Source organism: Amia ocellicauda, chromosome 12 (genome assembly GCF_036373705.1).
Source record: "Amia ocellicauda isolate fAmiCal2 chromosome 12, fAmiCal2.hap1, whole genome shotgun sequence".
Lineage (NCBI taxonomy): Eukaryota > Metazoa > Chordata > Actinopteri > Amiiformes > Amiidae > Amia > Amia ocellicauda.
Window position 1 is genome coordinate 12,252,304 of NC_089861.1, and position 21,010 is coordinate 12,273,313.

Consider the following 21,010-nt stretch of genomic DNA (forward strand, 5'->3'; position numbering starts at 1 on the left):
TAACTGTTTGCCTGCCTTCCAGTATACTCTGTTTCTGATCTAGAATGGCCTCATGTGACAATACAGTAGGTTTGTAAAACAAAGAGACAAAAGAAATAGACAAAAACCAATAGTGTCTAGATGTTGCTGTATTAGTGATACTTTTGTTATTATTTTTTATTTATTACCTATTTCTTAAGTGTGTACAGTTCTTTTTTTACTTTTTCATTTACAGCAACACAATTGATGATTTAAAAGCTTAATAGCGGGTTTGTCACAGGAGCCACAATACCTATTTGTGTACAATACATTTGTATATGCATAAAATGGATGTGTTCAAAATCTCATTCCAACCAATGCTCAATTCTAATCGGTTTTCCTGCAGAGAGGAAATTATAGAAATGTATTCTACAAGTACTGCAGCACTGTCTAGTGTGTATCAATAACCATACATGCATCTCTGTTGAATATAGTTCCATTGTCCTCTCCAAACTTTATTTTTATATTTATTTTTATTTTCTATTTTTAACTTAGTGAAATAGTTTCTATTTACAAGATAAATAAAAAAAATGGCCACTGCTTGAATGCCTTGTTGAACATTGGATGCTTTAGAACCATCTTTGAAGGCCTGGCTAGTAATCAAACCTTTGAACCTTTGAGGTCAACCCAAATTGTTCTGGTTGCTTTGTCTGTCTGCCTGTCTTTTATTCCTTAACTAATCGACTGAATCCCACCCTCCACCTCTCTTTCAGAAAAGCACTAAGACAGCTATGGAGCTGGGGCGCACCTTCGCCACCATCTTCTCCGACATCACGTTCAGACAGCGGCTGCTGGAGACCAAGACACAGGAGGAGTTTAAGGAGGCCTTGGTGCAGCAGCGGCACCGGCTCACCATCAACAACCAGAAACCAGCCACTGTGGAGGAGGAGACCGACCCTCACAGCCACAAGCCCCTCGTGGTAATCACCTGGGGCACCTTACTGCCACTCAAAAAATAAAAAATAAAAAGCTCCTCAGTGTGCCCATTGAGATGGGAGAAGAGAAGAGCTACCAGAATCATGTTTGACATCAACATGGCAACATGGCATGGCCTCGCCCAGGCATGACACAGGATATTATATGACAGCTGTCTCAACCAAATTGTCCTATTGCAATGATCAGCTCACAGTGGCACACAGACGCCCCCACAGCATACCTATCAGAAGTAACGGCACTAATCCTGTACATTTCACTAGAGCAGCAGACAGATCTGATATGAAATGACACATGCCTTGATACATGAGCGCCTTGGTGATGATCAGCTCTCACACAGACATACGCCCCTAAAGGCAGGGCCTGAGAGATGAGAGGAGACCACAGAGGCTGTGTGTTAAAGTGTGGCTCAGAACAACATTAAACTGGCTTTGCAGTGATCAACAGGGCTGTATTGGTATGCAAAACACAATCACAAAAAACAAAACCACCTGCTTTACGAGGCTTTAGAGAGGCCAGTATTGGTACAGTGGGAAAATATCATTGTTTTTGTCTGGGGTCTTCAAGTTCATGCAATTACTCAGTTTTTTAACCAATTGATAACATGTTCTTAGGCAATAATATTAAAATGCTGTGCCTAAATATATAAGGATCTTGCAAGAACAGGGTTTTATTGAAAATGTTCTCTTTGCTCACACTGCTATCTAGTCTATAACAGTAGCCTTGGCACTTAGTACTACACAAACCTTTGTGTATAATATGAAGAATAAATTACTTCAGTACTTCATGTATTGAGGGGGATTTCTGTGCAAGACAAATGTACATTTATAAAATATGTTTCACAGTATAGGGTGCAAAGTACTCATATTGCTTTGAGTACTTTGACATGCTGTTAATTCTGAAAAGTAACTGCTTTTTGTATAATTCATTACCACACTGTATTCTAAGACTTAACACTCTTTCTCTTCTCTTCACTGTTATTAGTGCCAGGATTTCTTGAGGGCGGGCAGGGGCATTTATGAAGACCTCTGTAGACGGCTGCCTCTCTACACCTCTGACTTCACAGATGGTATGTAAATGTGCAGCATAAAATAATAGCAGCTGACAGCAAGAATAGAATTGTTATGAAAGGTTTTCACTTTCTCTGCCATTGCGACTTAACACAACAAAATCACACCTTTTTCAGATATTTTCCATAATATATAATTACAACAAAACATGTTTAAAACTTTTAATTGTTAGCTAAGGCAATGTGATAAAATGTGATTCTCTAATGTATCTCACAGACATAGTCTCTGTCTGGACCCTGGTCTTTAGCTGTGCAGTTTCAGCACCATGGATAGCTCTCTTTTTCTCTGTCACTATTAATATGTATTTAATGAGAGGCTGCACATTTCTGACTGTTCTCTCGTGGTCAGCATCAATATTTATAAACCTCAAGATGTGTTTACTTTTCCCAAAAAAGCTAGAGTTTTGTATTGTCAGGAAGACTCACAACCTTATTCAGATTGATGCTTCAACCTATAGCAGTACGACAATACTTTACATTTTCTAGGTGAAAGGTTTCAAAAGCAAACAAGCAATGAAATATCAGTCTATTCAGATGTGTTTATTCAGCCCTTAAGCAATAATCCAATGGAAAAGTTACGTGTGAATTCCTTTCCTGAAGTACAGTCAGGAGTTCAGCTGTTGGTCAAATTATCAAATTATCTGCTGAAATCCAAAGCTTGTAAACAGGATCTTTTTTCATCTCAGGAATCGTTGGGAGCAATAAAACCATCCTGAAGTACATCACCACCGCCATCTTTCTCTACATCGCCATCCTGCTCCCGGCCATTGCCTTCGGTTCTCTCAACGACGAGAGCACACGAGGGGAGATCGGTGAGGCCCCCCGTCCTGACCACAAACACTTACTCATGTACTTGTACTTAATGATATATTTTTTATGAGAAAGTTACAGAATATATTCCTTTGTGTGGGAAAACAGATTTGACTACACATACTTTATTATTAACATTCTAAAAAGGAAACGAAGACACATTTGCAGTCTGCAGTCATTCATGCTGTAGAGGGGATAGGTGCTGAGTTCCTTTACTGCCTTCCTCAGTCTCTCCTTCTGTGTCCTGTTCACAGATGTCCAGAAGACAATCATTGGACAAAGCATCGGAGGAGTCGTCTACTCCCTCTTCGCCGGCTCTCCGCTGGTCGTCCCCCTGACGACCGCCCCCCTCGCTATCTTCATCAGCGGTAAACAGCCAAGATTTGACCTCCCACAAATCTGCATCTCATTGGTTATTGTCCCCCAGTCTGAATAAATTGTATTTTAATACTCTTAAGATTTTGTATGTTGCATTCCAACACATAACACAGTAATATAAAATAATATAACCTTCAAAAATGTATAATTGAAGTAAAAAATCACTGTGTGTATGTCCAAGGTACCTTGTAAATGAGAATTCTCATCTAATAAACACTGGGATCAATGAGGGACTTAATTTACTGAGCATAGGGCTGTTTTGTAAATGTCAAACACGTCTTAAGTGTTTACTATTTTAACAGTATTTCAGCGGGAAATGTCTCAAAGCAAAGTCCACAACAAAATTATAATTCTTCCAAAACACCTCACAGCAGTCAAGTCCCTGAGAATCACAGTCTGATATTATAAAGTCTTTTTCTTTCTTTCTTAGTTCCTTCTTTCCTTCCTTCCTTTCATGTGGGCGGTTTAAGAAAAAAGTCCTGTTGAATCTCAAGTTAATAAACAGTTTTTCCCACAATGATACGTCCATTATTTCCCTCTCAGTAAACACATAAAACTAATAGTATTAATCAACAATACACCACCAAAGTATGAACGACTAGAGCATAAAGAGTGAGTGACCGGATCAATTGACCAGTTCTACTACATCCGCCCCTCTCTGCTGGCGTCAGTCTGTGCTAACCGAAGGTTGTCTTGCAGTGATCAGGGGAATCTGTGATGACTACAATCTGAACTTCCCTGCCTTTTATGCCTGCATTGGCCTGTGGAACAGCTTGTTCCTCATCCTGGGAGGCATCTTCAATGTCAGTCTGCTGATGAAGCTCTTCAAACGGTCAGTCTGTCACTCAATCAATCAAGGACTCAGTCAGTCCTGCCTGTTGCTCAGTCCCTCAGTTACTCAGTCTGCTGGTCACTGAAGTCATCTGTTTAATTATCTCCCTGACCACAGTGTAATGTATTCTTTATTTTCCATACACCAGTGGCTTTTATAACAGAGCGTGAATTCATTTGCATCTTCTTTAAAACAGCAAATAATAGTTGAACCAAGCCTAAGGTAACGTTAGCAGCAGCAAAAGGGCCACAATAACTGCGTACACATTCCTTGATCTCAAATACATGCTTATGACTGTTGTCAAGAAAGATTGAGAAGCTAACATGAATATTCTGATCTTTTCTTGACCAAATTAAAACCTATTTTGAGAGTCTAATGGGTTGCTTGTTTTTTGTTGTGTTTCAGGTCAACAGAAGAAATCATAGCCCTTTTCATTTCAATTGCATTTTTGGGGGATGCTTTAAAAGGCACAATCAAGAGTAAGTAAGAATGCCTTACACCGTTTTACACTGTAGACTGCAATTTTTTTTAAGGTTCAGAAAGCATTTAATTGGTTGAATGACTAGATTTATTTCCTTATTGTTGTGAGATGTCATATTTATTTTTCATACACAGTCTTCTGGGTATATGCTAAATGGGTTGGAGACTTATAATTGTGCTGTTTTATTATGAAATTCCCCATAGGATTGACTTGACTATGACCCACCAAGCAGCACACTGTCAATGTCTTTTTCACCCCCTCAGTCTTTCATAAGTATTACCACACGCCACAGCTGTTGAACGGGAGCACGGCGGAGGTGCACAGACTGACGGCACCGAACGGGACGGGTAGTGCTGGGATGGAGTCTCTTGTACTGTGCACCAGGGAGAGGCCAGTGCTGTGTCTGCTGCTCATGCTGGGGACGCTGTGGCTGGGCTACACCCTGTACCAGTTCAAGAGAAGGTGAGGTCCTGCTCCCCTGTTCATGATGACAGTGAAAGACTTTCAGTAGGTTGGAACAACAAATGTAACCTGTTTTTCCTCTTCATGCTTTAGGAGATTAGGTTGTGTTATAATATTTAATAATGTAAAATTAATATTGCCCCTTGCACATACAAATGTACACATTTCATTAACCTCCATTTTTCTGCATTTATCTTTTATTCCAGAAATTGTGCCATTATCGGATTGAGGTCTGATTGAATCGGCTCCAAAGTGACTGACACTGTGCTTGTCTCTCCCTGTATTACAGTCCCTTCCTGCATGCCAAAGTGAGAGAGGTGCTCTCAGACTGCGCTCTGCCCATCTCCGTGCTCGTGTTCTCCTTCATCGGCTCCTACCTGTTCCTTGATATTGAACGTCAGTATTCACATCAGTCTCTTCCTCATACCGTTTCCCATGGGGACGTTTATCTTCTCTTTCTTAAATGATATCAAGAAGCTCCCTAGGTTGAGCTGCAAGGTCATGGTTATTCATGGGAATTTTTAGTTGTGCTTTTGTAGTCGTGTATAGCGATTATTCTAATGCTAGCTAGATAACGCCATAATCCCACAAACACTTTGAAACAGAATAGTGATTTTTTATTTAAGATATGTAAAACAACCTGAAACAAGTAAAATAGCTAATATATTGTTAAACCTTTCCTTCATTAATATGAAATCAGCTATACAATTTAGTAGAGTATATAAAGAATGCATCATGGCATTTCTTTTTCATTATAACATTATTTGTTTATTGTTTCAGTTAACCATAAAAAAATAAGTGTCTACTATAATTAGTGCAAGCATCTTCATATTCGGAGATTCTCTCTAATTAAATAAGTAACACTATTCACTTGCTCCTTTCAGCGTCTGACCAAGTGAAATTCTGATTGTGGAGAGTCTATCCAATTAATATATTAATTAACCTAAGTGAAATAGAAGATGTACAAATTGCTAAAATAAATGTATATGAAAGAAAGGGAAAAAAGGAAAATCACAAAAGGTTTATATATGTATTTATTTATTTGTTTGTCTGCTTCTTTTCATATAAGACTTTATTGTACTGTATTGTATTGTATTGTAGCTTTATTAGTAACCAGTATAAATGTAAGAGGTTTAATCTCAGTTAAATCATTCACATTTTTCAAGTGTGGGGCAATTTTTTGTTTCCTAAAGATGATGTGTATTATCTTACTTATATTAATCAATGGTAATACAGTTTGTCTCTGTAAATGAGAACCAAATCAGTCGTGATGAAAACAGCTAATCTTCCCCTGTGTGTCCTTCAGTTCCAGTGTTTAATTTCTACAAGAGGGAAATATTCATCGTAGCTCCTTTCAATCTCCTCTCGCCCTTGTCTGTGCTGAGCGCCATGGGACTGGGCTTCCTCCTGGCTCTGCTTATCTTCATCGACCAGAACATCGTGGTGTCGCTCACGAACGCCCCTGAGAACAGGTATCCTCTCGGACCGGCCAATCGCTGTTGTTCATTCTTTTGTCTTCACCGGCGGCTTGGCTTCAATTTAAAAAGTGCACAAATACACACAGACAATGAAATAACAGACATTGTCTTCAAACAATGAGAAATACTAATGATTTTGGCAAATGATATTGTAATTCATAACAATACATCTGAAAAACTATATACAATGAGAATCTACAAAAGAAAATCATGTGTTGTCAGGTCATGTTGCACTATTCTGTTTTTAAAAATAATTTTTTTCCCATGACATTCCCATTGCCTGCTCTGATTATTGTCTAATATAAAAGCTTCATCCTAATTCAGTTAAAACTCATATATATCTATAATTTGAATCAACTATAAGTGCATCAATTGTTTGTTTTCTCTTAAAGCACCTGCTAATGTGTCATTTCAAAGTGAACATAAATTCGTCCTACTTCAGAAAAAATAAGCAAAGAAAGAAAATAACATATAAACAAACAACTATTCTCAAAAACACTGAAGAAAATTATACGCTTAGAAATGAAGAAACCTGTTGAGTAGAAATTGCTCTGGAAACGTTCCAGATTTGAATGTAACTTTCATGAATTCGAATCTTATGCAATATGGCAGTAGATTGTGCAAAAGTGTGAAAGCAGCGAAGTGAATAGTAACTCAGTGTGTGTGTGTGTGTGTGTGTGTGTCAGGCTTCTGAAGGGCACAGCATACCACTGGGACCTGATGCTGTCCGGCTTCATCAATATTCTGATGTCAGTGCTGGGGCTGCCATGGATGCACGCGGCCTTCCCTCACTCCACTCTGCACGTGCGCCAGCTGGCCTACGTGGAGCAGCGCGTGGAAGGGGGGCATCTGTATGAGACGTAAGTTTGGGGTTGGGTATCACAGAAGAAATCTCGGCACGGGAGGAGAGGCTGCTTTCTGTTGCCTTAGTGTTTTTGCTGACGCTGCCCTCTGTGGTTTTTGCTCGCGTCAGGATCGTCAGTGTGAAGGAGACCCGGCTGACCTCGCTCGCCGCCAACTTGCTGATCGGGGTATCGGTGCTGCTGCTGCCCGTCCCCCTGCAGTGGATCCCCAAGCCCGTGTTGTACGGCCTCTTCCTCTACATCGCTCTCACCTCCATCGACGGCAACCAACTCTGCGACCGCATGGCCCTCCTTCTGAAAGAGCAGGTGAGCCCCGCCTCCCCAACCCCCACTCCAGTCCTATCACTCCGTCTCCGTCTTTCCTCCGCTAACTCTCATTATCCCCCGCACTCCGGGTCTAAATTTAGTCCCACAGGCCATCACAATGGCTCACAATCTTTCCATCTTTCCAAAACATCCCTTGGAGAATTGTGTTTGTGTTTGGATCTGATTGGCGTGTAACCCGGCGAACAAGATAATGTTGTGGCCGCACCGCAGCAATGGAGACAGAAGCAGAATGACGAGAAGGCCTTAAACGTAACGTAAACGTGTTGAAAACATTGTAGAATTGTTGCATTTTGCTTCTTTTCGCCTCTTAGTTTGTGGCACAGGCTAGTCTCCCTACCTGGACAGGGGCTTTGCAGTAGCAACCGTAAAGAATGTACAGTTCCACCAGATTACATTTACATTTGAATACCAATTCAGTGGGATGTGTGAGACGAATCGATTTGCACACTCACTACGTGCTTTCAAGATCTGGCTCCCAAGCTGTGGAACGGTTTTGTTTTGTGTGTTTTCTTTTCCACAGGCCCAAGGATTTCATAACGGGAAATGTTGAGTGTTGTTTCTTTCTCTGTCCCGCAGACATCCTATCCCCCCACTCACTATATCCGGAAAGTGCCCCAGAGGAAAATTCACTACTTCACGGGTCTGCAGATGGTTCAATTGCTTGTGCTGTGCACATTTGGGATGTACCCTCTGCCCTACATGAAGATGATCTTCCCTCTCTTTATGATCCTGCTTCTTCCCATCAGGTACTATTGCTAAGGCAGGAGGCAGACCGGAGAGACAGCGAAATGTACACCATGTGTCTCTGGCCGATTTCTCACCCAGAGTATTGTATGTGTGCTTTTTTCAGTAGAGATGTCTTAAAAGATATTGTTTTTATGAAGTATTAAGTTATTTAAAGTTTTGAACAATGAATGAAGTCTTACAAGACAATTTTCATTCAATTTCCAGACTAGCTGAGCTGAGATCCAGTGCACTACAAAGTGATTGTAATCTGATCCTTTTGATTGCCTTTTCAGGAACAACCTGCTTCCTAAAATCATCGAAGCCAAGTACCTGGATGTCATAGATGCGCAGCACATGTGAAGGGTTGGACTCTGAAAAAACAGAATGAAAAAATGAGAGAAAAGAGAAGAAAAGAGATATAAGATTAAAAAATATATTAATAAGCAATGTTCAAAAAGCTGAAGCACTTGGACCATGGATCTGGTCAAGAGTATGTGACTGTAGGGGACCAGGGACATATGGGATGACTTTGGTTGGACCATATTTTCTTTTTGTTCCTGTTTTCTTATTTTCTTTCTTTCTTTTTCTTTTGTTTCACTTTATTGTTGTTATTAATCTTTAAACAAATCTTGCCAAAGGTTAATTCTCTTAAATAGTTGTATTGTTATTATTGTTATGTTTTTGATTTATTACTGCAAACTCTTCATGGACCAATCAGTTGCTTGGGGTGTCCCAACGGGTAATGTGAGATTTGTTTTTAAGTAAGATAGTGTTGTTTGTGAAAGTAATCGCAGGCACTGAATGGCCACTTTGTTAAGGTACGTCAGTCGGGTGGTGCCGATATTCATTGTGATGAGTCTAAAGCTCTGCGTATAGATGAAGGTTTGAATCTGGACCCATTCTAGGGGCAGCTATTGCACTTTATCAGTGTACATATCTATCTCTTCTGTATCAGTCAACCATAGTTTATGATCCACACTTTCCATTTTGATCGCCATTGTTGACACTTGGCATCTTTGAAAACTCGGTTGATTTAAAAAAAATAAAAATAAAAACTTCCCTTGTAAATATATGAGTTCTGGGCTTAATAAATGTTATATTGTGTTACATTTCGGTAATTATAATGCTCAAGCAGCCGTCATTCACTCTGCACAATCAGCCTCCTTTTCCTTAGCCGTGACTGTTAATTAATTGGCGGGTCTGTGAGTGAGCCTGGGCAATCTTAATAAAGTGACCAATCAGTTTACATTGTGTTCTGTAGGTAGCAGAATAAGTGCATTGTCCCTGGCTTTAGAGCGAGATAGATGGCTGATTAAAAGTTCTTCACATGGCTCTGATAAAAGACAGTGCTGATCTGAAACCATCTTATTCCAGGGAGATGGACTCATACCAAGGGAAGTCAAATTGTCAGCATTGTTTTACTTTTTATTTTTTTGTATGCGAACTAAGCACTTACTAAACTTGGACTCTCATTTCACTGGAGAGAGAGATGAATAGCTATATTGAAATCTGTCCTCCAGTCCCGCTTTTTTCTTTAATTCGAGCCATTTTTGAAAATGCTTGCTGTACACGCACATAAGACCATTGACTGAGAGAGACGCATGCAATTAATTCATGTGTTTATTTTTGTTCTCTTCCATCGGAAAAACAAGGATTAGAACAGATTGATCTGGAACATGCTCTGTGTTGTATTACGCACACACAGAACTGGGGGACCCATTATCATATGATATGTCAGCTAATCTTTTGACGGTTTTGCTTGCATGCCTCGCAGGAGAATTGGAACAGTGTTTGGCGTTAACTATAAATAGGCTTGGTAGATTTTGACGTTCATTTCTGTTGTCCCTACTTGCCTTTAAAGCTCAAATTAGCATTGTCAACCCATTTCCGTTTTTCAGTTGAGTCACACTGATGACTAATTATGCATTTATTAATAGCTCCTGTCCATTGTAAATTGCAACCAGGTGACACAGCAGAATGCACCTTTTGGAAGTATGACCTTTTTGTGTCGTTGTGTCTAAGAGAAGGGCTGTAGGAGAGGAAATCTTGTGAGTAGTTAATGTATTTATTGCAACAACCCACCCAGCTAGATCTGTGCTTAATGTGTCTTTCTTCCCACAGAACGAACACACTGACAAGTTAATTAGCTTACTCAAACATGTGCATTGCTCTCTATCTCTGCATGGCAGTTTTAATAGCATCATCTTAATGGAAAGTAATTATTAATAAATGCATGATTCATCGTTAGATCTCTGGGTGAGAAACGTGAATTAACAATGCTAATTCCAGCTTCAAAGGCAGGGAGAGACAGCAGAAGTAAATGCTGCAATGTACCAGGCCCAATTTAAAAGATTCAGGGATGCTGTATCAGATTTTTGCACATTGAATACATAATGTCTAGTTGTCATGTAGTTTGGATTGGATTGTTGTGATGATTTTAGACATTTTATTCCTGAGTCTCAGGCCTCACCCCCAATTACACATAGTGCAGCTCTCCAATCAGATCCGTTTCACCTCAGCTTTCCTCAAACAGGAGAAAACTAGGGATTATTTTTTGTTTTCAGTTTAATTCAGTTTTCATATTAAGAAACTCGTATGTCTTGTCACATTGCACATCACACAACATCGACACTTTTGACCTATTCGAGGAGGAAATTAGGCACTTTCTTCTGATGTGAAGAGAGAGATTGTTTTGAGAAATGAAATATTTTTTGTGTTGCTTTCATTTCACTTAATGATTGATTTCCGTAGAATAAAAATGTAGTTTCGGGAACAAAACACATTTGAATCAGTTTGTCTTTTCGGCTATAAAAAAATACTTTCAATTTCATATTTAAATAGTGTTTGTATTATTATATTACTATTATTGTTAATAATATTTTAGTAGACTGAAGTATGGGATTTGCTTCAGTAGTTTCTTGGCTCAGAAGGAACATAAACATAGAGCTGTCCAACAGCCTGATGCAGGGAGAATGCTATTTTATGACTCTCCTTATTGTTTTCTTAATTGTTATCCTAATCTTGTTATTGCCGATGACATCATCAAAGTTGTCTAGTCATGGCATTGTGCAGGTTTATTTTTCTATTGAAAAGACAATAGATGTGAAGCTACCAGTTCTCTTACAGAAGGGAAGAAAATGTTTCCTAATTAAAAGTAATAGAATCCATGTAGTTTTATTTTTGTAGTATAGTTTTCAGAGAATTGCAAATTAAACTTGGCTGAGCTATATAAAACTAAAAAAAGCAAAACAATTTATGTCAAAAATATATTTTTGTAGAAGTTTCTGCAGTTTTTTGAATACAGACTTCAGTGCGTTCTGCCTAATTTAGATTAGATTGGATCACTTAAGAGAAGAATCCAAATAATATAAGAATATCATGTAACATATTGTGCTTTCTGAACGGATTGAAGTTAGGTACAAACGTAAAGAACACATACAGTCATACCGAATCAAATGTTCACACATTGGCTCGTTTTCCCAAATGATGCCGATATTACTACTGTTTAGGAACTGTGGATATGTTTGCAAAATATTTGAAGGTTTTACTTGGCATAGACTGCAGACACCATGTTGTGTTTCTTAATAAAAAAAAAATGTCAGCAAAAGATGAATCTGAAAAAACAGAAAGAAGACCATCTGCTGTACTGTTCTATGTAATGTGTTATTTTTAGAATTGTGCATTCCACTTTAAATACAGTGAAATGCTTGAGTCATTGCTTTGTCTTTACAAGACTCTCCACACTTTAAAATGATATACAATTAGAATGTAACAAATCCCAGCCTACATACTTGTAATGTGTCTGTTTGTTTACATTTCCCCAAGTGCTAATTATATCACTATAGTAAAGCTTTTTCCTTTGAGCTGATAGGAAGGGAAACAACTGCACTGCATCTAGCTGTTAAAATACATAGCTGGTTGAAGAGCGCTTGCGGGAATCTCGTCAAGGGAACGGCTATGAGACATTATATAGAAATGTGTGTGAGTGCAGAAGGTATACAAGTGCAAAATGTTGGTGGAATAGTCTCCTCTAAACCCTTATCACCCTTTTAAATATGTACCCAGAGGGGGGGAAAAAAGTTTTGTGCTTCAGAAGTTTGGGAGGTCCAAAACCTAGCTGTGATTTCTACTGAATGGTTGACCCTGGGTCCATAAATATAAATATTCCTTTATAGTTATGCCAGATAATACCATATGGATTAAACTCAATTGCTTTTGTCAACCCCCTGTGTATCGAGGATCCTCTAATTCCCCCTGCATGTTTGTAGTCTGTCTTCAGTTTGTTCAAAAAGCAGGACAAACGGAGCAAAGGATACCACAGTCGTTAGCTCTTTTAATTAGAAGACAGATTACTGGCAGATCGTGTATCTCCCAAGTGATTTCAGTGATTGCATTTCAACATACCACAGTTAAACAAGATCAAGTCTTTACCTGCATAGAGTCTTTGGACTCTGAAGAGGAAATGGTCGCACGCATGATTGATAGATAATCCTCAGAATGGTTTAACTGAAGCTCACACTATCATCTCCATAGGGAGACCATGGTAGATCACAAGTGTTTAATTATCATGTGAAACTAGTATCAGTTGGTTCAATTAATAACAGTAAATTTGAAGCTTCTGTCGAGCAACGGAGAAGCTTCTCGCAGAGCCGTGGTTACTCTCGGTTGGCAGCGAGCTGTTGAGGTACTCCAGGAGATAGATGGGCCTCTTTCTGCCTCTCACGGTAGAGAAATACACTGCAGTCTAGCATTTCACACAACTCACTTTAATGTTAGAGATTTTCCTTCAGAATCCTGCACATAAAAAAAATACAAAAATAAACATACTGTGGATTCATAAACATGGATGGCAAATGTTTTAAAAATATATATTATTTTCTTTTGTTTTTAAGGTAACAGTACTGTTTTCAAAGTTGCTAGTGTATTGTCTTTATTGGGTGTCTATTTTTTTTTTTTTTTTTAATGCAACGTAATATTAGGTTGATCAAAACTCATGTCCTGTGTCAGCAATTTTCATTTCGGTTGCAGAATGTTTGAGAAGTGTGTTTTTTTTTGTATCGAACTTACAACATGCACCCAGACACCTGTTTTGTTTAGTTTTTTCTGAAATTCTGTACTGTGCTGTTTTATATTATATGTGGGCACCTTTTCTGAAATCAGGAATGTAAAGTGTAAAGATTATATTATATAGACAAATCAGTTTCTTAATGTCTGAAAATGACTTGTTTTAATAAGCTAAATTTATAAGCTGCATTACAAAATACATGAAAAATTAAATCAGAAAAATATCTTTATGGAAAGGAATGCATATATTCCACAAGGTAAACACTGTACACACAAAAAAACTACTGTTCGTTTGTATCATTTCAAGCTGTTTACCAAATAAACAAAAGAAACCCTGAGACAAATATGTTCTAATGTTTTTATTTGTATTGCATTCCATATTCTGTCATTGAAGGATTTTATTTATAGTTATTTACCCAAGGATTTTTATCTTTTCTTTTTTCTGTTAAAGATTCCTTTTTCTTGGAAGGAATGGGTTGTAAATCAACACAAATGGTTGTGATTGTTTTTGTTTTCAAAGATCATTTTTATTATCATTGCTTCTTGGCTTATTTTATTTTCTATATATGTTATTGCTATTTGCATTTAATTATCCAGTTGATTAATGACATCTCAGGAATCAGTGAGAGCTCAGTGACATCCTATACACAGTGACCTTGTAACTGCATTGAACTGTGTATTGAATGAATTCAGTGCACAGATTGTCATATTACTTACCAGTCCTTCTGTGGAATCAAGTGATTCACTATATCTGTTCTCCTGTATTTCAATGCATTTTGCTGAACCAAGTTTGATCTGTAGACATTAACTTGATTTTATAGTTCAAAGCCTCCTGCTCAAAGGTATCTTTTCTTAACGAATATATATTCCTAACAGCATCTTATCATAGGCCAATGCACCTTCATTGGAACGTCTCAGGACTTGCTGTATTAAACCTAATGAGTACTGGCCCAGAAATAGAATTACTTTGAATCGTTTTCTTGCTACTCAAATATACAGAGAAATGACAACGAGACTTTTAACAGGAGGTTCCCAAATTAGGTCCTCAGCAAAGTAAGGGCTTTTGGGTTCTGTCCAGCAGAGTTCAGTAGCCAGACAAGTCCATAGTCTCATAGAAATCCAAACTGTGTGCTCTCAGTTCTTACAGCTCTTCTGTAAGTGTTGGATGCGCTGTTTCAATAATTTCCAATCGCTGGTTTTGATCTTTGGAGAGATGTTCTTATGTTTGCCCAGCAGTAGTAGCTGTGGAATAAAACTGCAGTGACTGCAAGATGAAGAAGAGATGGCAGAGCTTACCAACAGAGCGGTCTGTTATATATGTGGATATAAAGCTATGTGTGTGTTTTTTTTATTTAGACTCTTATCTCTTTCACTCAATTTAAAATTGGCACCACGCATGAATCCTGTTTCATATAATTTTGATATCTTAACTGTCTTTATATGGAAGCTACTGTTCTCATCTTATAATGACCTGTTATTCCATTGCTATCATATTACTAAAATCTGGTTATTGATTAATGGATCACTCTATAACAAAGTGGGTCAATACAGGACAGAACAAAAGTCAAAGACAGTTTACAGTTCAGTGTGAACCTTAACACATCCTTTACAGAAAAAAGTTGATTTGTTTAAGGTTTGTTTTCCTGCCTGACTTTTTTGCTTCAGATGATTTTATTATAACTTTACTTCTATTCTATGTGTGTGATAAAAAGAAATGTCCACCCGAAAATGTGCCTTAAATATTAATTTCATTACAGGATGCTTGCTATTCAAAGTTCAGTCCACTAGATGGCAGCACACGCTAAGAATTAACCTGAACCGTGCTTGAGCATTTCAACCTTAGCTTTGATGTCCAATGACAATCTTACCTCTCATTCTCAATCCATTTCACAGGTTGTCTTTGCTCTCACTTTTACTTTCTAGAAGCAAGATTGACTCCTACAGGTTTATATCTGTATAAATAAAGCTTCCATTGCTTGAAATGTATTTATTATTATACAAATCCTTGTTTTATTATTATTAACTGCTATAGATTTCACTTATTAGTGTTTATGGAGAAATCTATCAGTTCAGTCATGATTCCTTTTATTAAGTCACATCTGGGTTTTTATAATCTCACTAATGCACCATCTGTAATTTGAATCTGACACCAGGACTAATTGTTTGTTTGCACTGTTTGTTTCATTGCAGACATCTGGCACATTCACAGCCTGAGTCATCATTTTATGAGTCTTCTGAACTTGGTGTCAAATCCCTCAGTGCTCCTCTGCTGAATCATGAGTCTGTTCATGCAAAAGGCAGTCTGATGGATCTGAGGCATTATTCGAGTTTTAAAACTGCTGGCTGAGCCAACTGGATTGTAAACAACTCTCATCTCAACTACACATTCAAGCACTATTGCATGTAGTGTTTGATTAATCTGAATGACTAAACTTGCTTATTATTATTAATATTATGGCTACATATTGGATCTTGCTGTATTAAAAGCACATGTGACAATTACTTAACCAGTCATACTTCAGAAATGCAATGGTGAAAGTACAGTTAGGTCCATAAATATTTGGACAAGGACACCATTTTAATAATTTTGGGTCTGTATGCCACCACAATATATTTGAAAGGAAACACTCAATATTTTCTTTAAGTGTAGACTTTCATCTTTAATTTGAGGGTAGTTACATCCAAATTGGGTGAACAGTGTAGGAATTACACCCATTTTTATATGTGGTCCCCCAAAATTGAGGGGCTCAAAAGTAATTGGACAAACTAACATAATCATGAGTTAAATTGTGAGTTTCAATACTTGGTGGCAAATCCTTTTCAGTCAATGACTGCCTGAAGTCTGGAACCCATAGACATCACCAGATGCTGGGTTTCTTCTCTGGTGATGCTCTGCCAGACCTGCACTGCAGCTGTCTTTAGTTCCTGCTTGTTCTTGGTGCATTTTGCCTTAGAAATCAAAACAAACCAATCAGAGAGAGCGCAAAAACATCAGTTGTGGCAAAATCAACTATTTGGTACATTCTTAAAAAGAAAGAATGCACTAGTGAGCTCAGGAACACCAAAAGGCCCGGAAGATCATGGAAAACAACTGTGCTGGATGACAGAAGAATTCTTTCCCTGGTGAAGAAAACCCCCTTCACAACAGTTGGCCAGATCAAGAACACCCTCCAGGAGGTAGGTGTATCTGTGTCAAAGTCAACAATCAAGAGAAGACTTCACCAGAGTAAATACACAGGGTTTACCACAAGATGTAAACCATTGGTAAGTCCCCAAAACAGGAAGACCAGATTAGAGATTGCCAAAAAACATCTAAAGAACCCTGTACAGTTCTGTAACAACACCCTATGGACAGATGAGACAAAGATCAACTTGTACCAGAATGATGGGAAGAGAAGAGTATGGCGAAGGGAAGGAACTGCTCATGATCCAAAGCATACCACCTCATCTGTGAAGCATGTTATGGCATGGGCATGTATGGCTGCCAAAGGAACTGGTTCCCTTGTATTTACTGATGATGTGACTGCTGACAAAAGCAGCAGGATGAATTCTGAAGTGTTTAGGGTTATATTATCTGCTCAGATTCAGCCAAATGCTTCAAAACTCATTGGACGGCACTTCACAGTGTAGATGGACAATGACCCGAAGCATACAGCGAAAGCAACCCATGACTTTTTTAAGGTGAAGAAGTGGAATGTTCTGCAATGGCCAAGTCAATCACCTGACCTGAATCCAATTGAGCATGCATTTCACTTCAAAACTGAAGGCAAAACGACCCAAGAACAAGCAGGAACTAAAGACAGCTGCAGTGCAGGCCTGGCAGAGCATCACTAGGGAAGAAACCCAGCATCTGGTGATGTCTATGGGTTCCAGACTTCAGGCAGTCTTTGACTGCAAAGGATTTGCAACCAAGTAATGAAACTCACAATTTAATTCATGATTATGTTAGTTTGTCCAAACACTTTTGAGACCCATAAATTGGGGGGACCACATATAAAAATGGGTGTAATTCCTACACCGTTCACCCAATTTGGATGTAAACATGAAACATGAAAGTCTACACTTAAAGAAAAATATTGATTGTTTCCTTTCAAATCTATTGTGGTGGTGTACAGAGCCAAAATGATTAAAATTGTGTCCTTGTCCAAATATTTATGGACATAACTATATATATGTGGGAGGGCTGCAGCTTCAGTGTATAATTACCACCAGCCCAGACAATAAAACAATGGGAGGAAATTACAGAGTAGCTTTTGACTGTTGAAGATTGTTTATTTTAGACAAAGGGACAAGTTTATAATATCTACATGCTATCACTCTGTTTTATTCCTTTCTTTTAGACACATTTTCATTGGCATTGTTCCATTGCACCTTTCTGTGATAAGTAACAGTTGCAGAAAATGGCACTCTACAAAAAGCCTTCTCAAGCCTAAGTGACAACAGATGTCACTTTGTCAGCACTGGGGTCCGGTTCCTCTCCAATGCGCTGTTTAGCAACACTAATTTGGATGCACTGTACTCAGCATAGCAAAGACATCTTTTCCAGAGCTGCATCTGTGAGAACCATTCAGTATCTTGACAGATAATCTGATACAGAGAGAACATCAGAAGCCCATGCAGGACATGTAGGAGTACGCAAAAAACCTGAGATGGAATAATAGGGAAATGTAGTTAGTGTAATGTATTTCCATATGTTACCCCAACTGTCGCTTGTTTCTTAGAATGTATAACATAAATGAGAAATTGACTGAAATGATCACATTCCAGGTTGGCACAATAGTCTGATTGAGAAATATTAGGGATATTTCACAGTTTAGCAGAAATAACACATTTAACACATGCAATTGTATAATAGTCAGGAAATTGCGAGAAAAGCTGTAGAAGGGTGTCCGTGGAGGCTCATCCTGAGTGGGGACACACTACCCCAGATCTGGCTTCACTATCAGAGAGTGGAGGAAGAAGGCATTGAACACTTTGAAACTGATTGAGTAACACTGAACCGAAGAATCACTGAAGACGGTGAAAATGGGCCAGTTTGGTGGAATTTTTAAGCCAGAATACAAAGTGCTGTCCAACTTAGTGACTGTACTTGACCCTCTGGAAGCCATCAACTTCAGCCTTCAAAGGCTGTCCCCACTACAACTACATATACAAATTCAAGTACATTGAAACATTCCTACCCTAGGAGTATCAGTAACTCATCCTTTACATATAATTGGATCTGGTACATGTAGGTTTATTGAGATGCTTTCAGAAATGGTGCTACTTGATATTATTCAATCAATTCAATCAAAACAGTATTAACCCCAACCATGTTGTCAGTGTAGTATACAAATGAACAGTGAGAGTATGAGCATATTTCTCACAAAAGAAAAGAAACACTCAACCTATCCTTTAGCTGCTCATTCTGGATGCTGTCTTTTTGGTGTGGGAGCAAACCAAGGTTGGGTTTCCTTTGTGAATTTGAAATAGTACTGCATTTATTATGAGAGACATATGACTGGTTTCACAGACCAAACGTAGCACTGGCCATGGACTAGCCAATAATATTTTGGGTAGAGTAATCCATGACTAGTGCGCATGGCTCTGTCAAATCTGCTGTTAGCGTTGAGTTCAGTGTCATTCCTGATCATACTCATCCGTCTTCAGAATCGGAGTCCTACTCTACCAGCCCTCTCCAGTCCATCGTCCATGGTGTTACAGTAAGGCAGGAGGTGTGTTGTGCTATCCCAAGGAACTGGTGATTGTTATTATTCAGACTATAGTGGAAGATATTTGAGCTGGTCTGGAGGAAAGGAGGTCACAACCATACAAAAGAAAAAAAAACGTACAGCTGATGGCGTGCTAGAAATCGCCAAACTACCTATACAATACAGTTCAAAATCCCAACCCTAATATCGTGAACTCGCCGTTCACATGTAAATGGATCTGGTACACCGTTTACGTTCCTGTACACCATACAGCAATACATACACTATACTGTATACTGTACACTGTAATGTTAATATCAGATATCGACGTGTACGGGTGGTTACTCTTGCACATGCAGGGCTGAACACAACTCTGGAGGCCGACCGTCGCACAAAGTGTTCAGCACCACGGACAGCGCCCCCCAGTTGCAGTTTCCCAGAGCCCTTCAATAGTGTCCTAAGGGCTGATTGGTGGGATATTTTAACAGGAAAATCCACGAAAATATTGAATACAGATATTGAAATGCACTTTTTATTATTGGTAATATTGGATGTATCACTATGATGCTCATCGACCGTGTGAAACAAAAACAAACACCACAAATCAAAAGCGGTATCAGTATGAATGGCAGTCACATTTAGAAAAAGCAAAACTACACAGAAAAGCTAAAATAACACAATGAACATAAATGGTTGAAAACAAAAACATTGTAAACAAAGCAAACACAACTCCCGTTATAAGAAGAAGAAACGACAGCGCAAGTGTTGCCAGAAAAGAGGTTGTGAACTCTAAGGCACGCTGTCCAGTTGGTCGGTCCAGTTTATCCGGGCAAGGGCGGGCCTCTGATCTCTGTGCCCACCTTTGCAAAATACTTATCAATCAATTAAAGTAATCCTACAATAAACTCGGCATGCAAGACGGCCAGCACACACCGGCACATCTTACCTTTACACAGTATGACCCAAGATCTTAACATCTCCAAAACATTTGTCTAGTTTCAGACCGTCAAGGTAACTGGGTAAATGCGCCAAATACTCATGTCAATTAAAACAATTAAGGCTAATCTAATTATGCATCATCTACATTATGTATGTGTTGATCCCATCTATTGAACTAAGCGAATAGGAGAAAAAAAAAAAAACACACAAGACAAACCCAAAATAAATACAACATGTCTATGAGTTATCCCGAGGTCACTACGAATAAACTCCTCCAGCATATCAATTACAGCTGAAAACACTCACAGCTGCTCTCACAGACCTTCATTAGCACTATACCAAATACTGCGCCATACTATACCATAGTACAATAACATAGGGTAGTCCAATAGTGCAATCTGGGTCTGTGAAACTATGCCTTATGTTGGTGTCAAAACCAGGCACGGAGGCACAAGCAATTATTTTGTGATGGTTACATAGAACTGAAGACGTCATTTATAAATAAATACATTTAAGCGATACTGACTTTACAAATACTACAAATAATAATATGAATATGTTCCCATATGAAGGCGAACGTCTTCGGTGCCTACATTCCTTTATAGACTAATGAAATCAAACGTTAATAAAAAAAAAAACATGCAGGCATCCGTTTGAAAGTCTGGACTGCAGGGGTCGTCCTTTATCTGCAGACTGACTTCTGAATCCCATAAACAATAAGGTCGTCCGTGTGCCGGAGATTTCCTCGGTTCTGCGCAGATATGCAGAATTCCAGCACTCCCATTGGTGGAGCCGCGCAGATCGGCGCAGACCTGCGGAAATCTGCGCCACACGGACGCGACCTATAAACCACAGAACAGAAAGTGCAAACGTGTAGCCTACTGGGGAAGACGCATGAGCAGATTTATTCTTAATAGGAAAATACATTTTGTTTTACTAT

The 21,010-nt window shown here is 38.7% G+C and overlaps 1 protein-coding gene across 2 annotated transcripts in view; it reads left to right on the forward strand.

Annotated features, from left to right (window-relative positions):
* The window catches only part of slc4a11 (solute carrier family 4 member 11), a 48,294-nt gene extending 34,509 nt beyond the window's left edge, over window positions 1-13,785 (forward strand). For both annotated transcript variants that reach the window (XM_066718351.1, XM_066718353.1), the window contains exons 8-20: window positions 732-938; window positions 1,936-2,020; window positions 2,707-2,832; window positions 3,085-3,198; window positions 3,908-4,040; window positions 4,446-4,519; window positions 4,785-4,983; window positions 5,273-5,379; window positions 6,290-6,455; window positions 7,148-7,321; window positions 7,435-7,630; window positions 8,228-8,397; window positions 8,671-13,785. In XM_066718351.1, the coding sequence (XP_066574448.1) occupies window positions 732-938; window positions 1,936-2,020; window positions 2,707-2,832; window positions 3,085-3,198; window positions 3,908-4,040; window positions 4,446-4,519; window positions 4,785-4,983; window positions 5,273-5,379; window positions 6,290-6,455; window positions 7,148-7,321; window positions 7,435-7,630; window positions 8,228-8,397; window positions 8,671-8,737 (1,818 nt within the window). In that variant the 3' untranslated portion in view covers window positions 8,738-13,785. The remainder of the gene's footprint in view (window positions 1-731; window positions 939-1,935; window positions 2,021-2,706; window positions 2,833-3,084; window positions 3,199-3,907; window positions 4,041-4,445; window positions 4,520-4,784; window positions 4,984-5,272; window positions 5,380-6,289; window positions 6,456-7,147; window positions 7,322-7,434; window positions 7,631-8,227; window positions 8,398-8,670) is intronic.
* The last annotated feature ends 7,225 nt before the right edge of the window (window positions 13,786-21,010 follow it).